General features: G+C 40.9%; 2 protein-coding genes across 3 annotated transcripts in view; one reads left to right on the forward strand and one right to left on the reverse strand.

Annotated features, from left to right (window-relative positions):
• Window positions 1–13018, forward strand: part of PAK2 (p21 (RAC1) activated kinase 2) — a 92665-nt gene that overhangs the window by 28511 nt on the left and 51136 nt on the right. The gene's annotated exons all lie outside the window — the stretch shown is intronic.
• On the reverse strand, window positions 5040–5564 carry LOC102402347 (ferritin light chain-like). The gene has a single exon (XM_044943236.1). It carries the CDS (start codon window positions 5562–5564, stop codon window positions 5040–5042), a length of 525 nt encoding a protein of 174 aa, XP_044799171.1.

The following is a 13018-nucleotide window of genomic DNA, read 5'->3' on the forward strand; positions in this document are numbered from 1 at the left end:
GGGAAAAACAATTATTTCATCTGGGGACAGAGTGTAGTAATACAAATCAGTAAACATTATTATATGATACATGGGAGGATCTGTATTAAAGAAAATAGAATAGTAGTAATAGCAGTAGCTGCAGCAGCAATAGTAGTAGTATAATCCCTTCCTTTTTCAATTTAATTTTTATTTTATATTAGAATATAGTTGATTTACAGTGTATTAATTTCAGGTGTGTAACAAAATGTTTCAGTTATACATGTATATATATATACACTCTTTCGGAGAAGGCAATGGCACCCCACTCCAGTACTCTTGCCTGGAAAATCCCATGGACAGAAGAGCCTGGTAGGCTGCAGTCCATGGGGTCGCTAAGAGTCGGACACGACTGAGCAACTTTGCTTTCACTTTTCACTTTCATGCATTGGAGAAGGAAATGGCAACCCACTCCAGTGTTCTTGCCTGGAAAATCCCAGGGACGGGGGAGCCTGGTGGCTGCCGTCTATGGGGTCACACACAGTCGGACACGACTGAAGTGACTTAGCATAGCATAGCATATCCACTCTTTTTCAGGTTCTTTTCCCATATAGGTTATTATAGAATACTGAGTAGAGTTTTCTGTTGATTATGTCTTTTTATATAGTAGTGTGTATATGTTAATCCCAAACTCCTAATATATCCTTCTTCCCCACCTTTCCCCATTGGTAACCACAAGTTTGTTTTCTGTGTCTGTTAAGTCTGTTACTGTTTCATAAATAAGTATATTTGTATCATCTTTAGATTCCATATACAAGTGATAATGATATTTGTCTTTGTTTTACTTCACTTAGTATAATAATCTCTAGGTCCATCTCTGTTGCTGCAAGTGGCATTATTTTATCTTTTTATGATTGAGTAATATTCCTTTGTATATACGTATCACATCTTCTTTATCTGTTTATCTGTCGATGGACAGTTAGGTTGCTTCCATGTCTTGACTATTGCAAACAGCACTGCAATGAACACTGGGGTTGCACGTATCCTTTCAAACCTAGGTTTTCTCTAGATACACGCCCAGGAGTGGGATTACTGGATCATATGGTAGTTTTATTTTTAGTTTTTTAAGGAACCTTCACACTGTTTTCCATAGTGGCTGTACCAATTTATATTCCCACCAACAGTATAGGAGGGTTCCCCTTTCTCCACATGCTTTCCAGCATTTATTGATGATGACCATTTTGAGTGGTGTGAAGAGATATCTCATTGTAGTTTTGATTTGCATTTCTCTAATAATTAGCAGTGTTGAGCATCTTTTCCTGTGCCTCTTGACAATCTGTATATCTTCTTTGGAGAAATATGTATTTATTGACTAGATCTTCTCTCCTGGGTTTTTTTTGGCCACACAGCTTGCAGGATCTTAGTTCCCCTTCCAACAATTGAATCTGAGCCCCCTGCAGTGGAAGCAGAGAGTCCTAACCGTTGTACTGTCAGGAAATTCTCCTGTTCATTTTTTAAAAATATTTTTTATTGATTTATTTTTGGCCATGCTGGGTCTTCATTGCTGCATGCGGTTTTCCGTAGTTGCGACAAGTGGGGGCTACTCTCTAGTTGCAGTGCACAAGCGTCTCACTTGTGGCTTATCCTCTTGCAGAGCATGGGTTCCAGGGCACGAGGGCCTCAGTAGTTGTGGCACGTGGGCTCAGTATTTGCAGTTCCCAGACTCTAGAGCATAGGCTCAGCAGTTGTGGCATACAGACTTAGTTGCGTCTTTGGCATGTGGGCTCTTCCTGAATTAGAAATCAAACCCGTGTCTCCTGCATTGGCAGGTAGATTCTTTACCACTGAGCCACTAGGGAAGGCCCCCTGTCCATTTTTTGATTGGGTTGTTTAGTTTTTTTATATTGAGCTCATGGGCTGTTTTTAAATTTTGGAGATTAATCCCTTGTCAGTTGCATAATTTTTGCAAATGTTTTTTACCATCTGTGGGTTGTCTTTTCATTTTGTTTATGGTTTCTTTTGCTATGCAAAAGCTTTTAAATTTAATTAGAACCCTATTTGTTTATTTTTGCTTTTATTCTCATTACTCTGGAAGGTGGGATCCAAAAAGATATTGTCTCAGTTTATGTCAAAGAGTGTTCTGCCTATTTTTTCCTCTAAGGGTCTTATAGTATCTGGTCTTACATTTAGCTCTTTAATGCATTTTTATATTGGGTGTTAGAGACTGTCCTAATTTCATTGTTTCACATGTAGCTGTTGCGTTTACCCAGCACCACTGATAATCTTTTATCAGTGGTGCTGGAGGAGACTGTATAATCTTTTGCTTTTGAATTGCTTGAAGTCTTGGGTAGGAACACATTTAAAATAATAATTAATGATGCACAGTTGTAATTCATTGCCAAAGAATGTTCCAATATATTAATGTAATTAAGAAAAAAAACATGAGATAAAGAGTTGTTAGTAAGCTTGAATTCTGGTCTTAGTTCTGATAATAATTAAATTTGTGTGACTTTAGGTAAACTGCTTACATTTTGGTGAGTCAGATTCTTCACAAAATAAGGAAATGGATCAAATGAATTCCAGTCCAACTTTAATACTCTCTGGATTTATTTTCCTGTGTAACTTGTTTTAAGAGGATGTGAGGGATCTTTTTGAACAGGGACAAACAAGCATGACCTTACATGGGAAATAATTTTTACTGAGCATTTGGATGGGTAAGAGAAAAGGATAAAGAAGACTTAAGAATAGAGAAATGTATACTCAAAGATGATTTAGGGCAAGAAAGTCTTGATATATTTGGAAAACATGAAGCATAGGATTTATGTGCATTCATATGAGATCAGATTGATTGGGTAGTAAATGGCCTTAAATGGCAGAGTTTAGTAACTGCTGAAGAAGATAAAGTCAGGAAGAGTGTTATCATGTGTTATTTTTAGTCAACCAATTCTAACTTGCCGGGGTCTAGCCCCGGCTGATCCAGGGTATTCGAAGGAGAGACGGAGTCGGCGAGGATCAGGAAACAACTGCTTAATTAAACGTTAATTAAGGATATAAAGAGTAATAGAATAAGGATAGCTCAGTAGGAAAATTCAGTTTAGAAAAGAGGCTGAATAAAATTCCAAAGCAGGGAATTTACGTCACCTACAAAGGCCGCAGGCGTCCTCCCGTTCTCCCGAAGGAGAGGAGACACTAAGGCCTCCCAGGTCAGATCTTAGAAGCCCAGGCAAAATTAGTAGGCTTGACGAGCTTCCCCGCCTCAGAGGAAAAATTCAGCCAGAAGGTGAAAGAAAACGACATGGGGAGACCAAGTTTTGGTGAGCAAGGCCCGCACTTTATTTTCCAAAGTAGTTTTTATACCTTAAGTTATGCATAGAGGATAATGGGGGAAGGGGTAGAGTCATGCAAGGACTGCAATTCCTGATCCTAATCGAAGCCAGGCTTTCAAACTTATCATATGCAAAAGTTTAGGTGATTTACATCATCTTCTGGCCAGGAGGCCTGTTAACATTTTAAGACCCTTTCTTCAGAAAACTTACTTTTCTCTAAAGGTGATTAGTCAGGCGCCACCCTCAAAAAGCATTAAAGTTGCATTCCTATAGGGCAAAGGTGTGGTGGGCTACAACAAGAAAAAGAATTAACTCAAGGGTAATACACTGCCAGGGACACAGCAGATAAGGGATATGGAGACTTAGCAGCAAACATTGGCCCAATAAGTGAAAAACCCTTCACCAATACAATTTCTAATCAATCTTTGAACTACTCAAAGGAATCTGTGTTTAGACAGTTTAGAACATCTTCTGCCTCTCACAGTTGGGAGGCTCTGAACAACCACATGTGGCCGGAAAAACCTATTCTGGCAGGCTAGAGGATTTCCAAAGGAGTTTGTAGGTTGAAACACTGTCACACCCAGGAATTATTAACTGGAGCTGTAAGCTAACTCTTTTTTCAGAGAGAGGTAGTGGGGGACAGCCCCCCGTAAAGTCAGAGGTGTAGGTGAAAGCACAAAGCAGAAAGTAGGCAGACTCTGGTTTTGGAGGTAGATGCTCGAGAATTTCCAGGGGGACTCCTGAGGCTAGATCCCGCCTTTGCGTATGCCTAGCCTCCTTCCTCATGACCTTTGCCACGGGCGGAGCTCGCTCCCAGCACTAACTTCTTTCTCTAAACAAAAACTGAATGTAAAGGAACTCTGGGAAGCTAGTTAGGGCTTCTTCTAACTGCTTCCTCTGAACAGCAGCTGAAGACAAGAGATTCTTTAGAGAGATCCTGAGATGACGTGATCAAGTCCTCATAGTGGCAGAGTGAGTCATCAGTGTTTTATCAAGGGTTATGCTTTTGTTTACTACTATCTAATCACTTATGAGGCATACTACTTAGAATTATCAACATTGGATTTGTCATCTTGAATAATTTTATTAGGGACTTATGTGACTCAAAATTTAGATTTTGTTTAAGCATGTGTTGCCTAACAGGGTGCATCATGTTAATTGGGGTTTCCTTGCAACATAGCCCTTTTAACTTTCTAATGTAAATAAAGAAGAAAGTTCTGAAACAGACAACAGCTCCTCTTTAGTTTTATTGAACCGAATTTGTACAGAAAATGTTAAAAATTACTCATGAAATATTAAAAATAGAGCAGTAAAGAAAGTTTTTTTTTTTTTTTTTTTTTTTTTAAATAACCAAAGTATAAGGGCTGTGTTCTGAAATGTGCCTTGTTAACATTGTTGGCTTTAGGGCTTCTCTTGGCAGCTCAGCTGGTAAAGCATCTGCCTGCAATGTGGGAGACCTGGGTTTGATCCCTGGGTTGGGAAGATCCCCTGGAAAAGGGAACTGCTATCCACTCCAGTATTCTGACCTCGAGAATTATAGTCCATAGGGTCACAAAGAGTCTGACATGACTGAGTGACTTTAACTTTCTTTTTTTTTTTTTTGGCTGCAAAAAGCTTTATTGTTTCCATTTGGTCCAAGGCTTGAGAGAGGGCTCCAGGGTGTTAAAAAGCTGCCTGTGGCTGCAGAGAGGGGCTTCAGGCAGCCCTGACGTTAGGTGGGTTCTTCAATGGCCACTGGTCTCCAGAAGCTCCTAGTCATGCTTGAGGGTGAGCCTTTCGAAGAGATAACTTGCCCAACCCAGCCTGGGGACCAGCCAGCCTGCGGAGGTTGGTCAGGTGGTCACCCGTCTTATTGATGAGTTTCACTTCCTCATCTAGGAAATGGTTCTCCAGGAAGTCACAGATGTGGGGGTCTCCGTGGGCAGAAGCCAGGCCATGCAGATCCAACAGGGCTTGATTCAGGTTCTTCTCTACGAGAAGGGCGGCTTCCATAGCGTCCTGGGTTTTACCCCACTCATCTTGAGATGGCTTCTGCACGTCCTGGAAGAGGGCACAGCCCCCACGCTGGTTTTGCAGTTTCAAGAGATGCTCCGCGCCCTCGCACTTCTTCTTGGCCAATTCGCGAAAAAAGTGACCCACACCCTCCAGGGCCACACTATCGTGGTCGAAATAGAAGCCCAGAGAGAGGTAGGTGTAGGAGGCCCGTAGTTGCATGTTAACCAGGCGGTTGACGGCGGCCTCCACCTCGGCAGAATAATTATGGTGAATCTGGGAGCTCATGATAGCTCGGTAATAATAAGGAATTAAAAAATGGTGGCTGGTCCCGGTGATCACGGACAGCTGAGTAGCTGACTCCAGAGGTTGTGACTGGAAAAAAAGTTGGAGGGTGGTCGGAGGCTGGAGCAAGGGGCGTCCCTGGGTCTGTTCCGTCCAAGCACTGTTGAAGCAAGAGACAGATCCGCGGGGCTGCCGAGCGCACTTCCCGACTTTAACTTTCTATATTGTTAGCTTTAGAGTTTGGTGGTGGTGGTTTTCGTATAAATGACAATTAGGCTTTCTGGGTTTTGTCAATCAGTGTCTTTCTGAGTTTTGTTACCAAAAAACAGTATAGTAATTACCTCTGCATATGTATAGATTTTTAACTGTATTCAATATTTGATTAGGCTTTTGTGCCCCAGCTTGAAAGTCTAGCGATTTATTCTGTAGAATACAAGAGGAAATAAATATGGGTCTTCTGCTGCCTCAGTAGCACATTAGAAAAAAATGGGGAATCTGAGGGTAAAGTATGGAACAGGGATACACATTGAAGCAGCAGTTCTCAAAGAGTAGTCTGTGGTACCCTTGGGCTCTGTGAGTCAAAACTTTTTTTCATAATACTAAAGTATTCTTTGCCTTTTTACACAGTGTTGACATTTGTATTGATGATATAAAAGCAGTGGTGGGTAAAACACAGTTCATTCATTTAAAGTATCTTGTTTAGCAAAATGGGAAGTATGCATAAGGTTCTTATGAAGTATGAAATGGTTGTCTTACCACTTATGTTGCTGAGCCCTTTTTTCTGGACCACCATTTTTATTTGGAAGAATGACAGACCCACTGAACAACTCTGGTTGTTCAGACTTAGATATTTGGCAGAAATTTTCTTGAAAATGAATAATGTGACAGAATATAAAGCAAGAGAGTTCCAGAAAAACATCTACTTCTGCTTTATTGACTATACCAAAGCCTTTGACTGTGGGGATCACGACAAACTATGGAAAATTCTTAAATAAGAGATAGGAATACCAGTCCACCTTATCTGCCTCCTGAGAAATCTGTATGCAAGTCAAGAAGCAACAGTTAGAACTGGACATGGAACAGCAGACTGGTTCCAAATCAGGAAAAGAGTATGTCAAGGCTGTATGTTGTCACCCTGTTTATTTAACTTCTATGGAGAGTACATTATGAGAAACGCTGGGCTGGAGGAAGCACAAGCTGGAATCAAGATTGCCGGGAGAAATATCAATAACCTCAGATATGCAGATGACACCACCCTTATGGCAGAAAGTGAAGAGGAACTAAAAAGCCACATGATGGACGTGAAAGAGCAGAGTAAAAGAGCTGGCTTAAAGTTCAGCATTCAAAAAACGAAGATATGGCATCCAGTCCCATCACTTTATGGCAAACAGATGGGAAAACAATGGAAACAGTGAGAGACTTTCTTTTCTTGTGCTCCAAAATCACGACAGATGGTGACTGCAGCCATGAAATTGAAAGACGCTTGCTCTTTGGAAGAAAAGCTATGACAAACCTAGATAGCATATTAAAAAGCAGAGACATTACTTTGCTGACAAAGGTCCATCTAGTCAAAGCTATGGTTTTTCCAGTAGTCATATATGGATGTGAAAGTTGGACTATAAAGAAAGCTGAGCATCGAAGAATGGATGCTTTTGAACTGTGGTGTTGGAGAAGACTCTTTGAGAGTCCTTTGGACTGCAAGGAGATCCAACCAGTCAAACATAAAGGAAATGAGTGCTAAATATTCATTGGAAGGACTGATGCTGAAGCTGAAGTTTCAGTACTTTGGCCATCTGATGCAAAGAACTGACTCATTGGAAAAGACCCTGATGCTGGGAAAGATTGAAGGCAGGAGGAGAAGGGGACAACAGAGGATCAGATGGTTGGATGGCATCACCAACTTGATGGACATGAATTTGAGCAAGCTCCGGGAGTTGGTGATGGACAGGGAAGCCTGGCATGCTGTAGTCCAGGGGGTCACAAAGAATTGGACATGACTGAGCAACTGCACTGAACTGATAAAACTTAAATTTTCAAATGAAACTTAGAATTTTAGAAAGCTTGTATTTGCTTTCTTGAGTTTGAGAATTTCCCAACACCTAGACTTTTCTGATGAGATCAGTGGTGATATTAATGAATGTGATTTTATTTTTATTATATAATCAAATGTGTTAACATTGGAATATCTTAATAATTGAGCCAGTATTTTCCAAATAATCAATTCATGACATTACAAAACGGATAAAAGATCCATTCCGGGACTTCTCTGGTGGTCCAGTGTCTAAAACTTAATGCTCCCAATGCAGAGGGTCTGGATTTGATCCTTGGTCAGGGAACTAGATCCTACATGCAGCAACTAAAGATCCTGTACACCACAACTGAGACCCGCTGCAGCCAAATAAATAAATATTAGAAAAGAAAAAAAAGATCCGTTCAAAGAAAAATCAATGGGTTTAATGTAAACAGGGTACAAAAAATTTATTCCTGTGATTTCAGAGTCCATAGCCAACCTTAAGAGGGTCGAGTTTGGTGTAGTATCAAGAATGTTTACGGTTATCTGAAAACTATTAAAATGCTCCCTTTCCAGTTGCATATCTGTGTAATACCAGATTTTCTTTATATATTCCAACTGAAACACAACACAACAAATTGAATGCAGAAGGCAATATGACAATCCAGTGTCTCTACTAAGCCACACATTTGAAAGATTTGCAGAAATGGTAGCTAACGCCACTTTCTCTATATATTTTCTTTTGGAAAATGTTATTTTTCATGAAAGTGTTATTTAAATGAAATAAGTATTTAAATAACTTATTTTATTTTCTCATTTGAATATAGACAGCTCTAGCTCACATAAACAAAAATTGAGATTTGCAGTAATTTTTAAGTTTGTGAAGGGATCTGCCAACAAAGGTTTGTTTAGTCAAGGCTGTGGTTTTTCCAGTAGTCATGTATGGATGCGAGAATTGGACTGTGAAGAAGGCTGAGCGCCAAAGACTTGATGCTTTTGAGCTGTGGTGTTGGAGAAGACTTTTGAGAGTCCTTTGGACTGCAAGGAGATCCAACCAGTCCATTCTAAAGGAGATCAGCCCTGGGTGTTCTTTGGAAGGAATGATGCTGAAGCTGAAACTCCAGTACTTTGGCCACCTCACGCGAAGAGTTGACTCATTGGAAAAGACTCTGATGCTGGGAGGAATTGGGGGCAGGAGGAGAAGGGGACGACAGAGGATGAGATGGCTGGATGGCATCACCGACTTGATGGACGTGAGTTTGAGTGAACTCCAGGAGTTGGTGATGGACAGGGAGGCCTGGCGTGCTGTGATTCATGGGGTCGCAAAGAGTCAGACCCGACTGAGCGACTGAACTGAACTGAACTGAAGGGATCTTGAGACCAAAATATTTGAGAACTGCTACGTTGAAGAAACAGAGTGGCTTTTAATATTCATGTGTTGAAAACAGATGTCAGTAAAAGATGTAACCTAACTTAAATATGTATGTGCTGCTCATTCCCAGTAGATTATGAACTCTAGGAGAAGAATTTAAGTCCTCTTTTCTTTTCTCCAACTTCTTGCGTAGATGCCTATAAATAATATCACAATAGGAATAGCATTAATATTTATGTTGGTCAGTCTTTCAGTCGTGTCTTGACTCTTTGCGACCCCATAGAATGCAGCATGCCAGGCTTCCCTGTCCTTCACTGTTTCCTGGTATTTGCTCAAACTCATGTTCATTGAGTTGATGATGCCATCCAACCAACTTGCTCCTTCTCCTTGTGTCCTCAGTCTGGCCCAGCATCAGGCTTTTTTCCAAGAAGGTGGCTCATTGCATCAGGTAGCCTGTATTGGAACTTCAGCATCACTCCTTCCAGTGACTGTTCAGGATTGATTTCCTTTAGGATTGACTAGTTTGATCTCCGGAGAAGGCAATGGTACCCACTCCAGTACTCTTGCCTGGAAAATTCCATGGATGGAGGAGCCTGGTGGGCTGCAGTCCATGGGGTCGCTAAGAGTCGGACACGACTGAGCGACTTCACTTTCACTTTTCACTTTCCTGCATTGGAGAGGGAGATGGCAACCCACTCCACTATTCTTGCCTGGAGAATCCCAGGGACGGCGGAGCCTGGTGGGCTGCCGTCTATGGGGTCGCACAGAGTCGGACACGACTGAAGTGACTTAGCAGTAGCAGTAGTAGTTTGATCTCCTTGCAGTCCAAGGGACTCTTGAGAGTCTTCTTCAGCACCACAGTTTGAAAGCATCAATTCTTTGGTGCTCAGCCTTCTCAGATGGTAAAAGCATCTGCCTGCAATGTGGGAGACCCAGGTTCATTCCCTGGGTTGGGAACATCCCTGGATAAGGAAATGGCAACCCACTCCAGTACTCTTGCCTGGAAAATTCCATGGATGGAGGAGCTTGGTAGGCTACAGTCCCTGGGATCGCAACGACTGAGCGACTTAACTTTGTACCTTTTGTACAGCCTTCTTTATGGTCCAGCTCATGTCCGTACATGACAACTGGAAAAACCATAGCTTTGACTATACGGAAAGGCAGAGTGATGTCTGCTTTATAATACGCTGTCTAGATTTGTCATAACTTCTTCCAAGGAGCAGCCGTCTTTCAATTTCATGGCTGTAGTCACCATCTGCAGTGATTTTGGAGCCCAAGAAAATAAAGTCTGCTATTATTTCCATTTTTTCCCCATCTATTTGCCATGAAGTGATGGGACTGGAACCATGATCTTAGTTTTTTGAATGCTGAGTTTTAAGCCAACTTATTTACTCTCCTCTTTCACCTTCATCAAGAGATTCTTTAATTCCTCTTCGCTTTCACCCTGCAGATGACATGGTGCTGTCATCTGCCTCAATAGCTGAGGTTATTGTTATTTCTCCTGGCATCTTGATTCCAGCTTGTGCTTCATCCAGCCCAGCATTTCACATGATGTACTCTGCATAGAAGTTAAATAAGCAGTGTGACAGTATACCACCTTGGCATACTCCTTTCTCAATTTTGAACCCGTCCATTGTTCCATGTCTGGTTCTAACTGTTGCTTCTTAGTCTGCATACAGGTTCTCATGAGGGAGGTAAGATGATCTGGTATTCCCATCTTTTTAAGAATTTTCCACAGTTTGTTGTGATCCACACAGTCAAAGGCTTTAGTGTAGTCAGTGAAGCAGAAGTAGATGTTTTTCTGAAATTCTCTTGCTTTTTCTGTGATCTAGTGGATGTTGGCAATTTGATCTCTGGTTCCTCAGCCTTTTCTAAATCCAGCTTGTACATCTGGAAGTTCTTCATTCACATACTGTTGAAGCCTAGCTGGAAGGATTTTTAGCATTACTTTGCTAGCATGTAAAATGAACACAGTTATGCAGTAGTTTGAATATTCTTTGGTATTACCCTTCTTTGGGATTGAAATGAAAACTGACCTTTTCCAGTCCTGTGGCCACTGCTGAGTTTGGCAAATTTGCTAGCATGTTGAATGCAGCACTTTGACAGCATTATCTTCTAAGATTTGAAATAGCTCAGCTGGAATTCCATCACTTCCACTAGCTCTGTTCATAGTGATGCTTCTTAAGGCCCACTTGACTTCACACTCTATGATGTCTGGCTCTAGGTTAGTGATCACACCATTGTGGTTATCTGGGTCATTAAGTCCTTTTTTGTACAGTTTGTCTGTGTATTCTTGGCACGTCTTAATTTCTGCTAAATCTGTTAGGTCCTTGCCGTTTCTGTCCTTTAGTGTGCCAGTCTTTGCATGAACTGTTCCCTTGGTATCTCTGATTTCCTTGAAGAGATCTCATCTTTGCTGTTCTGTTGTTTTTCCATGTTTCTTTGCATTGATCACTTAACAAGGCTTTCTTATCTCTCCTTGCTATTCTTTGGAACTCTGCATAATCCTTATCAGGTAGATAATTCCTTTTTAAAATTGAGATATAATTCACATATCTGAAATATACCACTTTAAGGTGTGCAATTCAGTGGTTTTAACATATTCATAAAGTTGTTTGACCATTACTAATGTCTGATCCCAGAATATTTTCATTCCCCACCAAGTCACATCCCATTCCCCTCACACCCTAGCATCCACTAAAATACTCTCTACCTCTGTGGATTTCCCTGTTCTGAACATTTCATATAAATGGAATCATATAATTTATGATCTTTTGTGTCTGGCTTTTTTCATTTATGTTTTCAAGGTTTATTTCATGTTGTAGCATATATCGGTTTCCCTGGTAGCTCAGTTGGTAAAGAATCCACCTGCAATGCAGGAGACCCTGGTTTGATTCCTGGATCAGGAAGATCCCTTGGAGAAGGGATAGGCCACCCACTCCGGTATTCTTGGGCTTCCCTGGTGGCTCAGATGGTAAAGAATCCACCTGCAATGTGGGAGACCTAGTTTTGATCCCTGGTTTGGGAAGATCCCTTGGAAGAGGGCATGGCAACCCACTCCAGTATTCTTGCCTGGAGGATCCCCATGGACAGAGGAGCCTGGTGGGCTACAGTCCATGGGATCGCAAGAAGTTGGATACGACTGAGCGACTAAGCACACACACACAGCATGTGTCAGTACTGGATTCCTTTTTGTGGCCAAACAGTATTCCTTTGTTTGTAATATAGGTAAGATACATTTTGTCTTTCTGTTCATCTGTTAATATTTTTCTTTCCTCTTTTGGCTTTTACAATTAATGCTGCTGTGAACATTCACATGCGCATTTTTGTGCAGACATATGTTTTCAGTTCTCTCAGGCATATACTGGAAGTGGAATTGCTAGGTCATATGGTAGGTTAGTCTATATTTGACTTTTTGAGGAACTTATTTATTCCTTTTTTAATAGAGTTCTTATTCTGGAATAATTTTAGATTTACAGAGAGATTACAAAGATAGTAAATTTCCTGTATAGCTATCACTCATCTTCCTTTGATATTAATGTTGCATGGACGTAAAATGTATTTCAAAGCAAAGATGCCAACACTGATACATTACTAAGTAAACTCTAGATTTTACTTGAACTTCACCAGTTTTTTCACTAATGTCTTTTTTTTTTTTTAATTCCAGGATACCACAGTGTCGTGTCTCCTTAGACTCCTCTGTTCTAGGACAGTTTCTCTGTCTGTTTTTCATGTCCTTGACAGTTTTGAGAAGTATTGATTAGGAATTTTGTAGTATATCTCTTAATTTGGGTTTATCTGATTTTTTTCCCCCCATGATTAGACTGAAATTACGGGTTTGGGGAAGAATACCAGATGTGAATTGTGCTCCCCATCACATTAGCTCAGGAGATGAGTGATATCCTTGTGACTTATCACTGGTGATTCTTAACCTTGATCCCATGGTTAATGCCAGATTTTTCCACTGTGTTATTTTCTCCTTTCCACACTCTATTCTTTGGAAATGAGTCACTAAGTCTAGCCTACACTCAGGTGGAGCAGGAGGTTAAGTTCTAACTCCTAGAAGGGAGTGTA

Source organism: Bubalus bubalis, chromosome 1 (genome assembly GCF_019923935.1).
Source record: "Bubalus bubalis isolate 160015118507 breed Murrah chromosome 1, NDDB_SH_1, whole genome shotgun sequence".
Classification (NCBI taxonomy): Eukaryota; Metazoa; Chordata; class Mammalia; order Artiodactyla; family Bovidae; genus Bubalus; species Bubalus bubalis.

Bases quoted from the DNA above. Each gene is read 5' to 3' on its own strand.
- LOC102402347 (XM_044943236.1), bottom strand. From the start codon at position 5,564: ATGAGCTCCCAGATTCACCATAATTATTCTGCCGAGGTGGAGGCCGCC.